Source organism: Podarcis pityusensis, assembly GCF_964106645.2.
Source record: "Podarcis pityusensis genome assembly, chromosome: 13".
Lineage (NCBI taxonomy): Eukaryota > Metazoa > Chordata > Lepidosauria > Squamata > Lacertidae > Podarcis > Podarcis pityusensis.
Window position 1 is genome coordinate 29,577,012 of NC_138038.1, and position 18,113 is coordinate 29,595,124.

Below are 18,113 nucleotides of genomic sequence, written 5' to 3' on the forward strand. Positions count from 1 at the left end.
AGTTGCAAGAGAAAGGGGGGAAAACTGTTTTCAGTTGGCTGGAAGCATCCCAGATTATTATTTCATTGATTTTCGTCCCTTTCAGATGAAGGTAAAAAATGGGTAAGGCTTTGTCAAAGTTAAATCTTTAAACATTCCAGGGATTTCAGTTGGACTGATGCATTGTGACACTTTTAATGAAGCTTTATAGAACAGAGGTATATTATTTTCATAATATTATTAAATTTATATATTGTTCTTCATCCAAGGATCACAGAGTTGTTTACAATACAAATCGAAACAGTGGAATCCAAATAATCATGTCAATTAAAGAAGAGCTTACCTTTTAAAAAATCTCTTCAAATGAGGGTGAAAAATCTACTCAGTTGTGACAATATGCTTTTTTAAACATCAGCTCATTGTGCTAGATTTCCCCCCACAATTTTGGTAAGATAATGCAAGAATATTTTGGTAACATAATGCAAGACTGAGAAGAAGATGTTTGGAGCTATAGTGGCATTTTTTGCAAATTAAAAACGTAATATATTTAGTTCTCCCTTAAATTCAAAACAGTTCTAGATCTAGTGTATTACTAACAACACAGGTTCAGAATCCATGTTACTGATTCCTTTTGACTCACTATGTTCATCAAATTAAAAAGAAAGGAAAGCAATAAAGGTCCGAAAGCTGGCTATAGCACTTTTACTTTCTTAATTATTTGTCTTACATTATCCAGGCCTTCAGTAATTCTCCTTATATAAGTAGCATAAATTTAATTCCTAAACAGACAGGTATGTGTATTTGTGTGTGTGCATTGTTACATCCAGCTAAAGATACACAGTGCTATATTAGTTCTTCATTTCTGATTTGCCCTTCCGCATTCCCATATGATACAATCCCCACTGACTACTTTGTTTGAGAGTGTTGAAAATAGATCTACAACTATCCAGCTTATAAATCTGAAGTTATCATCAGAAAACTAGGTTTCACAATGAAACTGTAGACCTCAACAACTTGAACAAAATTAATCCCACTGAATTTACTTGAACACACTCAAGGGTTATTCTGATCCCCTCCTGCATCCACTGAGTCTGGTCTTAAAAAAGTGTAGGTGGCACTTTAGAACTTTCTACCAACGGATATTAGACAGACAACATTATGGCATTGTTTTGGGTGCCTCCTATTATTTTTTGTGCTCCAGAAGTTGTGTTATGTTGAAAAGTATACACATTTTATACATGCTAGTTTACACACACACACGTCCACACACACAAACACCTGAAATTAATGTTTATTTTGCATTTTATTGGTATTCTGGAAGAATATAATAGACTTGTAAAATGCTTATAGGTCTTCTGTTCTATTGTATAACACATAAATGTTGTCTATATTATGTTGTATCTCATTTGTCCAAAGGAATGACTGGAAATATGGCAAGGTTGTGGATTGGACTAAAAAATCACCTTGCAGTTGTATGTGTTAATTTTTAAAAGTTGCCTATTTATTTTTCTTTTTTTAGTAAATGTTATTGAAATTGGGGGGGATACAAATATGACTATCAGATATCTTTTTATCAAGACTAAAATGCTAATCTAAATAAAAACACAGGGCAGAAATAGGGAAAAGAAGGGAATAAATGAATGAGAAAGGGGGGGGATAAAAATAAAGAGAACTTCTGATTCTTCATCTGCCAGCTATATAGAAAATTATTCAACACACCCACTCCAAGATAACACCCAACAGCAAATCCACCTTCTATAAATCAACATTATTTTCAATTTTCAAAGCTAGATATTAAAAGTTCATTTTCTTTTTCATGCAAAAAGTCTATAAGAAGTTTCCAATCTTTAGTAAATATTAACAGTGATTATTCTGATTAAGCACATTGATTTCACTAACTCTGCTAAGTCCAGTAATTTTAATAACTATCCTCAACTGTAGGTATCTGTGCATATAAATGTATTGCTGCTATATTGAAACAAATGTATTTCTGCTATATTGAAACATATTGAAATAAAGTTTCAGTCTTTTTCTAATTTTATATCCATTAGTCCCAGTAGGAAGAGTTCTAGTTTCAAATGAAACTTGATCTCCAAAATCCTCTGTATCAGCGTATGTATTTGAATCCAATACTATTTAAAAGCTTTTTTACATGTCCACCAAGCATGATAAAATGTCCCTTCATTTTTCTTGACACTTTCGGCCGGTATTTGGAACATTTTTATACATTCTAAATAACTTCTCAGAATTTAAATTTTTGACATCAGGTGTAGAGTGGAAGGGCGTGGCTTGACTTGGCAAACATGACTTTGCAGAACAAATTAAGATCTCTGCCGGGCTTATTTAGTTCCAGAAACCAGAGGTGATTCAATGCTAGGTTATAGGAAGATTTCATCTGATAACTGGGCCTTTTGGTTTCCAAATTATTTGCTTTATCATAGGGTTGAGGAACCTGTGGACTTCTAAATATTGCAGGACTAAAGCTTCTATCATCCCTGACTACTTATTACGGTTGCTCAGGCTGCTGCGAGAAGGAGTCAAACATCATTTGTAGAACCACCAATTCACCATTTCTGCTTTATCAGTAAAATAATAGTTTATCTTTCTAATATATTGAACAGATTAAATCATTCGGATAGGATAGCCCATATCTGATTTACAGAACAACTGAATAAATAGATGATAGATAAAGAGGTCATACATTATGACAACAAAACCTGTGCTTTAGTTTCTTATTATTATGTTTTATTTTTTATGTTTTTATTTCCTTTTATTGCACATTTCAGAAATATAAAGTTCTTTACAAGAATTTTTTTTAAAAAAAGCTTATTAAAAACATGACAGTGATATGATAATTTAAAATGCCATTAAAACTCACAAGATTCATCCAATATTATGACTGCAGGTTCTTCCCCACCACCTTTTTAAGTGCTCCTAACACATCCTGGTTTCTCAGTGTGTAGATTAAAGGGTTTAACATGGGTACCAGTGCTTGATTAAAGATATAAATAATTTTGTCACTAGCCTGTTTGTCTTTAGACTGAGGTTTGATGTATAGTGCTATAGCATTTCCAAAGAACACCAGCACCACAGCTAGGTGAGATCCACAAGTAGAGAAAGCTTTCAGTCTGCTTCCAGATGAATGGATTCTCAAAATGGCCACAAGGATACGTGCATACGAAAAAAGGATGAAACAGAAGGGGAAAAGGATTGTGCCGGTGCTGGTGAAGTACATTGACAGTTGTCCCACAGCCATGTTAGAACAAATTAATTTCATGATGGCTGTGAGTTCACATGCAAAATGATCCACCTCATTATGTCCACAGAAGTGGGCAGGATTTGCAAGACAGGGAACAATAGCAAGTAAGAAGGCCATTGTCCATGATACAATAGCCAAAACAATGCAAACTTTCCAGTTCATGATAAGCATATAACGGAGTGGATTGGAGATGGCAACATACCGGTCATAAGCCATGACTGCCAACAAGAAACATTCTGTTGATCCAAGGTATATACCAGTGTACATCTGAATGTAACATTTAGCAAAAGACATGACGGGTCTGTCCACCAAACAGTTGGCAATAGATTGTGGAACTGAAGATGTACAAAGACAGATATCAATGATGGACAGATTACAAAGGAAGAAGTACATTGGATTATGGAGCCGAGGATCAGCTATGACTACAAACAGAATGAGTCCATTTCCGATTATGTTTCCCAAGTAGATGATGGTCATTAAAGCCGCCAATCCTATCTTTGTTTTGGGGTGTCCAGAAAATCCAATGAGGACGAATTCAGTTATTTCAGACTCATTCATATCCTCTAAGTCCTGTATAAAGATTTGTTTTTGGTGATCAGGGGAGAAATAAAAGTTGCTTAATATTTGAGAAAGTAAAAGAATTGACTATATATAAACTAGACATTTACAGTATTGAAACTACAGTATCAACCTTGAAATTGATAATGCTCTGATTAGATAAAAATGTGTAGGATCAAAATTATAGAAACTCCCTGGATAGACAGCTCAACTAATATTTATATGCATCACAGGTAATTTATTGAGAAAGCCTGAGATCTTATTAGATGTTTCCTTTTTATTCTTTCCTACGTTCCTGCGTTCTCACACCACATCTGGGGAAACATCACAAACACATTTTAAAAAGATTTCTAAGTGAATTCACTAAAAAATTGTTTAACATAAAAATAACAGGTCAATAGAATGCAAAATAATTTTGTCTATTTCTTGTGCTATATTAGAGTGAGATTTCAGACATTTGAATATATGACTCTCATATAATATAATTTTATTTCTAGATTAAGACACTTGGTAAGACTTTGAAAAATTTAAGTACTTTTTCATTCATGTCAGTGGTAGATATGTAAGTATGCATGTAACTCTTCTAATGAAGCTTTATAGAACAGAGGCATAGTATTTAATGTACAAGCTAGCATATCCAAGAATAACTAAGTGGAATACATAAGGTTAATTAAAAATGATAGCTTACCTTTTAAATACAATCTTCAAATCTATTCAGTTTTGACAATAGGCTTTCTCTAAAAACATTCAGTGTATTCTGGTTATTTCCAAATATTTTCCCCATAGTTCTGGTAGGATAACACAACAACAATTTCAAGAGACTTTGGGAAAGAAAGTGGGGCTTTTTGCAGCTATGATGGAGTTCCTTGCAAATTAAAAAGTAATATTTTTAATTATCCCTTAAATTCAAAACTGTTCTGTATCTAGCACATTAATATCAATATGTTTGCAGAATCCTTTTTTCTGATTCCTTTTGACTTACTAGCTTTATCAACTTAAAATTGAACTAATATAATTAAAATGTCAAAGCTGGCTATATGGCATTTACTTTCTGAATTCTTTTTCATATGCTCTCTGATCCTTCAATAGCTATCTGTGTATAGATAACACAGATTTGGTTCTTAATCAGGTGTATTTATGTTTCAATGAAAAAATATACTGAAGCATTGTCACATCTGGATAAAGATACATAACATTATATTACTTCTTGATTTCAGCTATATCCTTCTGCATTCCCATATGAAATAATCCCTATTGACTAATTTACTTGCAAGCATTCAAGGAACTCTTATAACTAGTCATATAAATATATAGTTATCATCACAAAACTATTTACAGTGGTACCTTGGTTGTTGAACTTGATCCATTCCGGGAGTATGTTCGACTCCTGGAACTGTTTGAAAACCAAGGCAAGGCTTCTGATTGGCTGCAGGAGCTTCCTGCACTCAATCAGAAACTGCTGAAGCTGTGTCAGACGTTCAGCTTCCGAAAAACATTTGCAAACCAGAACACTCACTTCAGGGTTTGAAGTGTTCGGGAGCCAATTTGTTCGGGAGCCAAGCCATTCGACAACCAAGGTACCACAAAGAGTGTTTAGGACTCAACCATTTAATGAAAAGGAATCACACCAAGTTTACTAGAAAACAGTAGAGTCTTCTAAAGTGCTGGTGGCACTTTGCAACTTCCTGCCCAGAAATATTAGGCCAGTATCACCACCATACTATCATCCTGGAGGAACTTTAGCCAAACCAATACATAAGCTTTAAAAGCTTTTGTGAGACTGACATCATGATGGGGAGCCAATATGCAGGAGGGCTTGAGTTGGGCTAGAGAAATGCAAAAGGCTCTGCCTGGGGCTATAACCTGGCAAGTGAAGTTCAGGTGACTGAGCTGGGATTGCACCTGCCTTGATGTGGCCTTCTTTTGCTGTAGCAACTGAGCAATCAGACCTTACAGACTAACTTTTCAGTCTGGGCCACTGAATCTTATTATATCCCTAATAGTGGCTGGACCACCAGTCTTATCTGTGGCCAGTGGAATGCACAGTTCCCCTGTCAAAGTGGTGAACTCCATGAGTTGCCAACAAGCCTGCGATGAAGCTGGCCCCATTAATACATAATCATCTAGATAGTGTCCACTTCCCTGAAGGCCAGAACTGTAACCCTAACCAGTAGAAATCATCTGCATGTCTAGGTAGCAGGTGAAAGGCTGATCCAGTATCACATTTTGCCATTAATGTGTCCATGCCACATTCTCTAACTAGCCTTACAGCCTGTAATGAGGGCCAACAGAGAAGTGCCAGGCCCCTGCAGGTCAATAAGAAAGAGGCTAGAGACTTGGAATGCACTTGACTTTTTATTCACAGAAAGTAACATAGTGAGTTCTCCCAGGCTTAACTCCTTCAGCTTGAGACGTTAAAGGAAACTTGAGCTCTGGCCCTGCCGTTCCCCTCTAGCCTCTCACTCTGGAGCCCTCCCCAACAGACAAGAGACTGTGACGTTGGGATGAGCTCCTCCTCTGGGTCTGTCTGGCTCATTGCTAGGCAACATGTAGGACTCTACTAAAGGGGTGTGTGAGAGGAGGAGAGCCAGAAGGACTGAGACTACCCTGCTAAGGTATGGCAGGTGTACTCTCTGATTCCTCCCTGTTTGTGTCTGTATTCACATCAAGACGCTCAACCTCCAGCCCTGTCCTGGAAAGGACTTCTAACCCCCCTTGATCACTCCACCCTCATGCTTCCACCACCACCCAGCTCAACCCTCCCCATTGTCCCACCACCAGGACCAGGGGTCTAAGTCTTCATCTTCCCTGGGGAGCTCCTGGGTGGAAGGCTCCTCACACTCCTCATCCAGACAGTACCTGACACAGCCTGATTAAAGGATGCATACTAACTGAAGAGAACTCGTGTTATATAGAGTCGTTAACCGACTCACCTCTTGGATTATTTATTTATTTATAATAATGTTTATTATGTTATTATCTGACTAGGTTCACACTCCTGTATCAGTGACATCTATGCTGGCTTGGCCATGTCCACAGTATGGAATATGTCAGGGTCTCCAAGGATGTGCTGTATGTGGAGATGGCTTCTGGCACCAGGCCTGTTGGCAGACTAACTCTGTGTTACAAAGATGTCTGCATACATGACCTGAAGGCAGGGAACATCAACCCTTGTATACAACCACAGTGCCTAGAGACAGACAGGCAAGTTGTGTATCCATAACAGTGACCAAAAGAGGAATGCCTACAGGGAGGAGCGCAGTGAGAAGAAAAGCTGTGGTGCATCGTTTGCAGCACAACTGGATGCCTTCATCTGCCACAGCTAAGGTACTTATATACAGCAGATACATTATGTGAAGAAAAACTGCACATTTCCTTTATTTTCATTTTTTCTTCCTTTCAGAAAAAAATAGACATCTCCATATTCTTAATTAACAAAACTAACAACCTATTAAAAGGGTTACATTAAAAGAGAGCACTGTATAAATATATATGTGGCCCCTTCACATCTCTTTGGCCTAAGGAAAATGCAAAGTTTAAAGCATCATTTCAGTTTAACATACAGTGGTAACTTGGGGTACATATGCTTCAGGTTACATATTCTTCAGGTTACAGACTCCGCTAACCCAGAAATAGTACCTCGGGTTAAGAACTTTGCTTCAGGATGAGAACAGAAATCGCGTGGCAGCAGCAGGAGGCCCCATTAGCTAAAGTGGTGCTTCAGGTTAAGTACAGTTTCAGATTAAGAACGGACCTCCGGAACGAATTAAGTATGTAAACAGAGGTACCACTGTACTCTCAAGTATTAAGAGAAACCCTAAGGTTCAGTCAACAATATGATTACAGTTTCTTCCGTATCAGTCTTTTAAGTGCCCCCAGCACATCTTGGTTTCTCAGTGTATAGATTAAAGGGTTTAACATGGGTATTATTGCTGCATTGAAGACAAAAATAAATTTATCACTATCCTGATTGTCCTTAGATTGAGGCTTGATGTATTGGACTATAGCATTTCCAAAGAAAACCACCACCACAGCCAGGTGAGATCCACAAGTAGAGAAAGCTTTCTTTCTGCCGCCAGATGAATCTATTTTCAAAATGGTCACAATTATACGTGAATAGGAAAACAGGATCAAGCAGAAGGGGAAAAGTACTGTGAAGGTGCTGGTAAAGTACATGATCAGTTGGCTCACTGCCATGTCTGAACACATCAACTTCATGAGGGCTGTGAGCTCACAGGCAAAATGATCCACCTCATTGTGTCCACAGAAGTGGGCTGGTTTTGCAAGACAGGGAACGATAGCTAGCAAAAAGGCCATTGTCCATGATGCAATAGCCAAAACAACACAAACTCTCCAGTTCATGATAATCATATAACGCAGTGGACTGGAGATGGCAACATACCGGTCATAAGCCATGACTGCTAACAGGAAACATTCCGTTCCTCCTAGGTATATGCCAGCATACATTTGAATGTAACATGAAGCAAAAGGCATGACAGGTCTGTCCACCAAACAGTTGGCAATAGATTGTGGAACTGAAAAAGTACAAAGACCAATATCAATGATGGACAGATTGCAAAGAAAAAAATACATTGGATTGTGAAGCCGAGGATCAGCTGTGACCACGAAGACAATGAGTCCATTTCCAACAACATTTCCTAAGTAGATGATGCTCATTAAAGCCGCTAATCCTGTTCTTATTTTGGGATGTCCGGAAAATGCAATGAGGACAAATTCAGTGATGTCAGTCTCATTCATGTCTCCTAGATTCTGCATAAGGAATTTGCTTTTGGTGATCAAGGGAAGAAACTGAAAATGCACAATATTTGAGAAAGTATTGGCTACATATGATACAGGCATTTATAAAAAGAATAGTAGAAACGTGATATTGAAATTGATAATTTTATAACTAGATTAAAATGTTTGTAATCTGAATCATAGACACACACAAACAGGTTATACAGGTCAAATTAAATAAATTTTTAGTTTTACAGCCAATGATCGTACAGAATAAAAGGAAAACAAGTGGGGAAAATATGTACATTATTCAATGAGAAATAGGTCAAGAGTTATTTCTATGCATTGCATATATTACAGGCAAAAAGCCTATATTTTAATTTTTTTATTTTAAAAAGAAATGTTATACAAAATTCAACAAAATACAGTATTATCAAACAGGATTTGGCAACAATAAACATAGTCCATATACAATTATAGATCACTGTCAAATGAAATCAGAAATAAAATAAAACCAAATAAAATAAACCACGGGTATCTGAATATGTGGAACATAGTAACTGGAACTATTTATAGGACAGACATAATGGTTAAACCAGAGAGGGTTACAAAACATGGATGCTATTATACCAGAGAAAAGTAATTAAAGTTTTCAAATACTCTGAGTCGCAACCATAATCATTCATAGGCCAAGGGAGTTTCTCAGCCATGTTCTTCCTTGCTTACAAATGAAATAAAGTCAGACCAAACAGGTATGGAATCATCCTTTCTTTCTTTGGCCCCTAAGGACTCTAAGCTCACTAATTAGTGCCCCCCACAGGGCAATAACCCACATGTAATTTATGGTCAGTTTTGCTTTTATTTTTTTTCAACTTTCTAAAAGAGACTCATATTTGGGGAAAGATCTCAAACTTAAAAATAAATAAATAAATGGCAGTGTGTCGATTAAGTTGTTTAACATACAAATCACTGGTCAGTAAAATGCAATTTTGAGGCCTATCTTGTGTGATATTAGACTGGGTTTTTAGATATTTGAATGTGCAAGTTTCATAGAGATGCAAACTACAACTAAGTGGGGTTCAAGTGGGAGAGAGCTTCCCATCTGCCATGTGCTGAAAAGTGTTGCAGAATGGCCACAATATTACCTGTTAAGGGGAAAGAGCAGTATATGTATTTCATAACCAAGTGACCCAGAGCACCAGCTGAGCATTTAATGCAAGCTTTGACATCACAAGCTGCATGATACATTCTATTGTTTCCAAGTCACCCTGCTGGCTTAGGCAAGGCTGGAAAAAGGGAACATAGGAAATCCATGAAACAACCAGCAAACCATGGAACAAACACCAATGCAATGCAAATTTACCAGATCATGATAATCAAATTACGTAGGTGCTGGAGATTTGTTTTATTAAAGCCCATTTTAAATTTGTTACATTTTCACGTTTCTAAGACATCTTTAACAGTAGATGAGCAATATTTTGTTTTGAATTGACTGGTATTCTATTTTAGTATCCCTATTTATTGTTTTGTTGATTATTATCCTTTTCAAGTGCAGGTTGTTGATTCCTTATCGTCTTCTGCAATATTACAAGCTAAACAACACTGCAGATTGCACAAGCACACATATACAGAAAAATGACACAATGTTATGTTATTTCAAAATCATTCCACTGGGTAAGACTTTGTGTAAGTTAAAAACTTAAAAGTCCAATTGATTTCAGCGAGAGAGATGTAAGTAGGCATATTATTATTATTATTATTATTATTATTATTATTAACTTACCTTCCTCCAAGATTAATGAGAATTGCAACATAAAAACACAAAATGTATAAAATAAATATGAAAAATAATAGCAATCAAACACTTCTAATGAAGTTTTATTGAACTGAGGTTCAGTGCCTAATGTAAAATGCTGCACCCAGTTATAAGTGGAATACAAGTAATAAGCTCATTTAAAAGAGAAAGTTACCTTAAAAAAACCTCTTCCAAATATTGAGAATAATCTACTCAGTTGTGACAGTATGCTTTAAAAAAAATCGGTGCAATGTGGTAGTTCCCCTTTTTTCAGACTTACAGCAGGATGATGCAAAAATAATTTCAAGAGACTTGGGAAAGGTGAGAGAAAGAGCTTTTGAAGCTAAATTGGAGTTCTTTACAGATTAAAAAGAAATATTTTAAATTCTTCCTTAAGGTTATTCCAAATCTAGTGCACTCACATCAATACATTTTAAGAATCCATTTTATTGATCCTTTTTGATCCACTATTAGCGAATTAAAAAGAAAGTTATACATTGAAGGTATCAAACTAGCTACAACATATTTACTTTACAAGTTCTTTTTCTTATGTTATCTGGGCATCCAATAACCATAGCTATGTAGGAAACATATCTTCCATTCTTGAACAACTGGATCTATCTATATGTGAGTGAAAATGCATCTTGAAGCATTGTTACTTTCAGGTAAACAGGAATAACCTTATATTAGTTCTTGATTTCTGCTTTAACCTTCTGCATTCCCACATGACCTAATCTATACTGATTAATTCGCTTGAGAGCAATCAAGAACCACCAATAACTATTCAACATATAAATGAAGTAATGATCACAAGACCATCTACGTTTCAAACAGAGAGAATAGCCCTTACCCATTTAATCAAAAGGAATTCCACTGAGTTCACTAGAAAGCAATAAGATTTGCTTTGATTTCACCTCATGAATCCAGTTAGATAAAGTATAGGTGGCAGCATCTATACTTATTTTTAGTATGAAAATGCTTTTGTTCCAAAAAGCCTATGCAGCCCTGTGATTTTAGTAGGTGTAAGAGTTTTAAAAATTCTTCTATTATTTGAAATTATATTTTGTTTAACAGAACCCGTTTTTCAATATTTGGCTTTTCATTGGCATTTTATAACCAATTTTTAAAGAGTTTCTTGAAAACTACTTTTTCTTTTCCCTAGTAAAGGGTTTACAAATGTTTGCCAAATAAATAAATAAATAAATAAATAAATAAATAAATGCAAATCAATGTGATCTATTTAAATTTCCAAACATTCACTTTGCACTCAACTTGCTTTTTTTTTTTTTTTGCTTTTTTTAAGGCTCCATTTGCATGCCCAGCCGCAGTCCCCCATCCCAGCGCGCCTAACAGCTGAGTGGTAAATGAATGGACACAACTGTCTTGGATTTAAACAACCACAACTTTTTTGATTTCAGATGTAGAAAGCTTTGGCATAGGCCAGGGTTCCACAAACTTTTTCAGGAGTCCCTCTGACCTTGTGGGTTGCTGGATCCACCCTCTCCTGAAAGGACCCCCTGCCACCACTCACGCCGCCACCATCTTGTCTTTGGCAGTGTCATCGTCCTCTGCCTTGGCCAGGGGTCCATGGGGCACGGAGCCCAGGCCACTGGCCTGGTGGTGGAGGCAGCCTCCCTGCCACTGTTGCTTCCTTCCGCTTGGCTCTTGGCCATACACGGCCGCCTCAGTGGGAAGGGGCATTGTCCAGAGGCACCCGCAGCTTCGGATTGGCTGCAGGAACTTCCTGCAGCCAATCCAAAGCCGTGCCAGCGTAGTGGAAGTCTGTCCCCACACGGCGAGGCCCCTGTGCCATGCAGGTTTAGTGTGGGGACTGACCACATGGGCAGCAGGGTCCACAGGGTCTGAGGGCCAGATTTACGATCCCGGTGGGCTGCATCCAGCCTCCGGGCCTTAGTTTGCTGACCCCTGGCATAGGCATTGGGTGTGTATCCCTCTCAGCCCCCCCTTCTGGGGCAACTGACGCATGACAGAGTCTATTCAGGGGTGAATTCATCACAAAACACAGGTTTTACCCAATGCTCATTCCCCAAGGGGGAGAAATGGACACCATCAGGATGAAACAATTTGGGCATGTTGGGCTTAATGTCTGGGTATTGAATTATGCGACACTGAAGATGCTGCATTACTTGTCGCAAGGCCCTATTGATTTTTACAAGGGCATAGTTTAGGTGGCTGATCTCATTGTGCCACGCCACTGACAATGAGGGAGGAGCTATGACTAAAAGATGCAGACTGCAGTTGTTCTAGGTCAGCGATTGCTGTCAAAATCAAGTCCGTACTTTTTCAAATGACAAGGTTGTTCTCACCCAGTTGGAGGATCAGGGCATCAGGTGGGCCGTGACTGGCGATGGCTATCTGGAGTGTAGGCATAAACACATTCCAATGCAATGTGAGAGAGAGTGAGAGCGAGCACAAAGGCTTCGGAGAGTCACTCAGGGTGCAAATTCATGCTTTTGTGCATGCAAGTGTGAGTCAGTAACTGTATATTACAGTTATGGACTGCTTCATTATCTCTAACCATTGATTAAGACACATTTTACTTTAATCAATTACTAGTTCTTAGATTGCTGTCCCCCAACCCAAAGTGTAAATATGACTGTGATAAACTCATTTCAACAAAGTTACTTTTGATAACTTATAATTTTATTATTGGTTCATTACATACGCAGATATATACATGCACCTGGAAAGTATGCAAAAATTAATAACTGTGGGAGTGTTAATGCTCCTTACAGTTTGTTTCTTCCTTACATTTTGGTGTATCAAGACAGAGAAAAATTATATTTCTATTATTCTAGTTGAAACCTTTGGGTAAGATAGCCCAAGACCCAATATACATATAGTAAAACACTTACAGTAGATATATACAGAAAATCATGTTTAAATGAGTTTTCCTAATTTTACACTAGTGATGCTGATGATGCTGATATATTTTGGGGAAAATAATAAGTATTATTTTGAGGACAAAATTATCATGTGAAATAGGGCCAATGCAGATAGAAGAAGAGTGAATTTGTACATGTCTGCCTCATTATCATATAAAGTGAAGGCAAGGTGAGGCTGTTTAAAACCTATTGAACGGAAGTATGGAACTGAGCCTTCTCATCTCACACACACTAACTCTCCATAATTCATCCAATTCTTCCACCAGTAAATTGCTGATGTACTGGAAGCGAGATGTGTAGGAAGCAATAGAATTGGGTGAGGAAGGTTCAGCTCTATAAAACCAAGCACAACTCTTGACATAAAAGAAACTTCACACACCCCACCTTGTTTGGTAATAAGACAGACACATGAACCATAAATATGGCCAACCCCATCTGGTCTATATTGGCCCTAAGGAAATACAAAAGACAGGCATTTTCATGACCTTTCGGCTGAAATCCCAAATAGTCTTTCTAAAGCGGAAACCACATTGGACACAATATATACATACAGTGAATGAGGGGATATGCATATCCCTAAACATTTTGTGAATCTAGGTTTGGCCTCACTGAGGGGCAGTATTTCAATATGACTATATTGACTAAACTGCGGGAGGCAGTGGAAGACAGAAGTGCTTGGCGTGCTCTGGTCCATGGGGTCACGAAGAGTCGGACACGACTAAACGACTAAACAACAATATATATATATATATATATATATATATATATATATATATATATGAATTCATAAGTAAATACAGATTCAATGCTGAGATCTCTGTTTCTTCCCAGTCAGCCTTTTAAGTGCACCTTTCACTTCTTGGTTTCGCAGTGTGTAGATTAGCGGGTTTAACAGAGGAACAACGGTTCCATAAATCACAGTTATAACTTTGTCTTTTTCTTCCATCACCTTAGACTGAGGTTTCAGATAGGTGAATATGCATGTTCCATAGTAGATGCACACCACAGTCAAGTGGGAACCACAGGTGGAGAAAGCTTTCCACCTCCCACCTGACGAATGAATCCTTAGGATGGCCACAATAATACGTAAATAGGAAAAGAGGATGAAAGAGAAGGGGAAGAGGAGAGTGAAGCTGCTTGTAAAATACATAACAAGCTGACCCACAGTGTTATCTGAGCAAATTAATTTCATGAGGGCTGTGAGCTCACATGTTATTTGATCCACTTCATTGTGTCCACAAAAACGTGCTGGGTTAGCAAGACAAGGAACTATAGACAACATGAAGGCACCTACCCAGGAGATAGCTGCCAAAGCAATGCAAACTTTCCAGTTCATGATGACCATATAACGTAAGGGATTGGAGATGGCAATATATCGGTCATAAGCCATGACAGCAAGCAGGAAGCATTCTGTTGATCCAAGGTATAAGCCAGTGTACATTTGAAGGTAGCACATGTTAAAGGACATGACCGGTCTGTCCACCAAGCAGTTGGCAATAGCTTGAGGGACTGAAGTTGTGGTGTAACAGACATCAAGTACGGACAAATTGCAAAGGAAAAAATACATTGGATTATGAAGCCGGGGCTCAGCTACATATACAAAAAGAATGAGTCCATTTCCGATTATTGTCACCAAGTAGGCTAAGATAAGAAAGCTCATTAAACCCATCCTTGTCTTGGGTTTCCCTGAGAATCCAATGAGGACAAATTCAGTTATCTCAGTATTATTCAGTTCTCCTAGTTGTGGCATCAGGATGTTACCTGAAGGAAAAGAAATCAAATGCCATTTGGATTTCTATAGCCATTATAAAATCATTAAAACCTGGTCAAGTCTAATATGTTAGTAGTACTTGGGTTACATTGAATTCAGTGTGAAAAATTAGCCATCAGTCCCATGAATTTCAACAAAACCTAAATGTGACTAACTCTATGATTCTATGATCTTAGGTTTGATTCAGTCTAATTCTACTAACCTAATGCCATCATACTGATATTATAATAGAAGCTACAAAGTCCCCTTACACTGTATGTGTAAACTGCAAATTAGTAGAAATTACAACAAATGTGTAGCTCTAGACAACCATACAGAATGAAACAAATTTTAAATAAATGTTCCCTTAATCCTATTAAAATAATTTCCAAGAGGAAAAGAAAGATGTCATTCACCAGAAGTACCATATTTCTAAGACATTTTTATACTACTCACTTTTCTAATATAAAGAGAGTTGCGGTAGTAGGTCACTTCCTTTACAAGCAGTGAGTCTACAGAGAAATAGTCATAATGAAATTCATTTGTACAAGGCTGTCTCTACTATGTTTATAATGGTCAAAGTGTGTAATGTTCAAACATCTTACTACAAAGATGGAACAAAGAAGAATAGATGGTGTATTCATGTTATGCTTGTGAAAAGCTCATGTAACACCAGCTTTGACAGTGAGAGGCGCTGATTAGAAGCACTGAACTGACAATGCATGACAAAGCATAACAAAGCATGACAAAACTTATGCTCCTATGAGAAATATGAGACCTCCATTTGGAAGAAATAGTACCTTTACAACTGGACTTTTTATCCGACTGCAATGCTGTATCAACTTTTCTACAAGTAAGCATTGATTTTAATGGGACTTCTGAATAGAAAAATATAGAATTGCATTCATTTATTTCATTATTATATCTGGACGCTTCCACACAATGATTTAGTGGATTTATTCCCTTCTACCAACAGATTTCCAAGGTATGTAGAATGAAATGTTTGCAATTGATTGAAAATATTTCTAGTTGCTGTTTAATTGATTCCCCCTCATTTTGAATTTAGATCATTCAACCTGCTTCCCTGAAATGGTGATCTTAAGAGAAAATGTATAAATGCGTAAGATGTAATTTGGAATACTTCATGGCACAAATATGCTAGTTCATACAAGAATAGTGAGAAACTTATTAAGCCAAGCCCCATGAAGTGACCACAAATATTTCAAAAATTCATAACGAATAAACAAAATAGCTTACCATTTATTGTTGGGTTTTTTTTACTCACTGAAGATTGGAGGGGGAATCGTGGAAAAAATCCTTCAGAACATTGAGCATTTCTCGCCCTCCCCCTGCAAAAAAACCCACGTTAAGGATGCTGTTCCATTTAGCATAAATCTGCAAAATGACCCAAAGGTAACTCAAGAGGATTCAGAAGGCAGAACATAGATAGTAAAGTTCTTGTCATGTTAAAAACTAGTACTTTACATATGTCCCTAAAATTCTGAGCAGTTCTTATCTTAGCTCATCTATCAATACATTTAAAAATCCTCTTCAAATAAAGGTCTCACAATGAATGCCTGAGATTAGCTACAGCATTTATGGTTCCTGACTTCCCTTGGTCTGATGTTTCTATAGTTTGATGTGACTCCTTTTATTTATAGAATATAGATTCAGGTTTACATGTGAGTAAATAAATACAAGTCAATCACAGTCATTTCCACAAATAGGTAAAGGTGAAGATGACTTTATTATTTCTGACTTGTATTTCTTCTTTGTGGGTTCCCACATGAACGAATCTCCATTGACTAATTTGTTTTACATTTAAAAAAGAAAACTTTAAGCATTCAACATGTAAATCCCAAGGTTTTGATCACCACCACATGCTAAGTGTCATGAACAGGCTCCTACAGGGCCTCCTACTGTCACCTCATGGGACCCCACCAGCTCATCTTAGAACTTTGGGTCTTCCCTTGATAGCAGCCATAATTGATCTAGCCTAAATGATGTAGACCTTTGAAGACCATATTCTTACCATGCTCTGCTGGTTGGAGCAACTAAGGACAGGAAGTTCGGCACAGAAGCGTCAAGACAATCTTAGGCTTTATAATGTCCAAATGAATAAATATTTATCACTTAGTTTACGTGAACTTAGAACTTGGAACTTCAGTTATGGTGCTAACCAATTTAAAAAATCCATTTTTTCTGCCTGTTGCTCTATTTGATACCCTCAAATTAAAAACAACCACTCAAGGCCTCACTACCTTGAAAGGCTGACTTTTTCACAATTATATAGGGCCTTTGTTGAACTTAGGTTTCAGCAGATGCCTTCAGCATATTTAGAGGCGAAATACATTGAAATAGCTCATATGGAAAGGAAATGCATTTATGGATGTAAGCAGGTTGACGATATAATGTACTGTTAATTGTTTTTATAAATTTATAAATAGTGCTCAGAGATTTTTTATCTCCTATTCTTTATTGATTTTCAGGTCAATCTAAACCTCCCCCCAGTGATAGTTGAACTCTTAGCCAATAAATATCTACAAACTGGTAGCCAAATTTGGACTGGAAGATAAGAAGCCTTTCTCCAGTTATGTTAGTGCATTGCAATTCTAATTTTTTATGCTTAAATGTTTATGCTGTAGGCTTTTACACCATAGACTTTAAAGGTTATGGTGTGATTTTAGAGAAATACCTTGCTGTTGCCCCCTGTTGTTCATTGTGAAGGCCTTTGCCTATATACAATAAATTGATTGACTGAGCATGACACCGAAGAAAAATAAGGCAGTCAACATTACATTTCCAAAAGTATGTAATAGGGATAAAGAATAGAAACCATGTCAGAACATTTTTTGTCACTCTGAGAAAGTATCCATACAACTAGGCTTACAGAAAGATTTGAATTCATATCCTACATGGTCAATCTCATTTTTCCCCAAGCAATTTATCTGTCTTAACAAGACATGGGATTACAATAATTATGAAAGTCCAAGTAACAGTGACCAACATGATGCAAACCACCCTCTTAATGATCTGTGTAGTACTCATGGATTGGTGACAACAATGTTTCAGTCACGGGCCATGACTGATGCAAAATCTTTTTGTGACAATTGTAATTCCCCCTCCTTC

General features: G+C 37.2%; 3 protein-coding genes across 3 annotated transcripts; all 3 read right to left on the minus strand.

Moving 5' to 3' along the window:
* Positions 1-2,872: 2,872 nt before the first annotated feature.
* On the minus strand, positions 2,873-4,547 carry LOC308461553 (olfactory receptor 13H1-like; the record flags this gene model as incomplete). The annotated part of the gene is made up of 2 exons (XM_080978555.1): positions 4,485-4,547; positions 2,873-3,808 (listed from the first exon to the last, which is right to left on the minus strand). The coding sequence occupies exon 2, from the start codon at positions 3,794-3,796 to the stop codon at positions 2,873-2,875; it is 924 nt and encodes a 307-aa protein (XP_080834681.1). The 5' UTR covers positions 3,797-3,808; positions 4,485-4,547.
* A 3,089-nt stretch (positions 4,548-7,636) lies between these two features.
* LOC308460782 (olfactory receptor 13H1-like) lies at positions 7,637-8,554 on the minus strand (the record flags this gene model as incomplete). The annotated part of the gene is made up of 1 exon (XM_080977306.1): positions 7,637-8,554. One exon carries the CDS (start codon positions 8,552-8,554, stop codon positions 7,637-7,639), a length of 918 nt encoding a protein of 305 aa, XP_080833432.1.
* Positions 8,555-14,036: 5,482 nt separating this feature from the next.
* LOC308460783 (olfactory receptor 13H1-like) lies at positions 14,037-14,984 on the minus strand (the record flags this gene model as incomplete). Its single annotated transcript, XM_080977307.1, has 1 exon — positions 14,037-14,984. The coding sequence occupies one exon, from the start codon at positions 14,982-14,984 to the stop codon at positions 14,037-14,039; it is 948 nt and encodes a 315-aa protein (XP_080833433.1).
* Between the last annotated feature and the right edge of the window lie 3,129 nt (positions 14,985-18,113).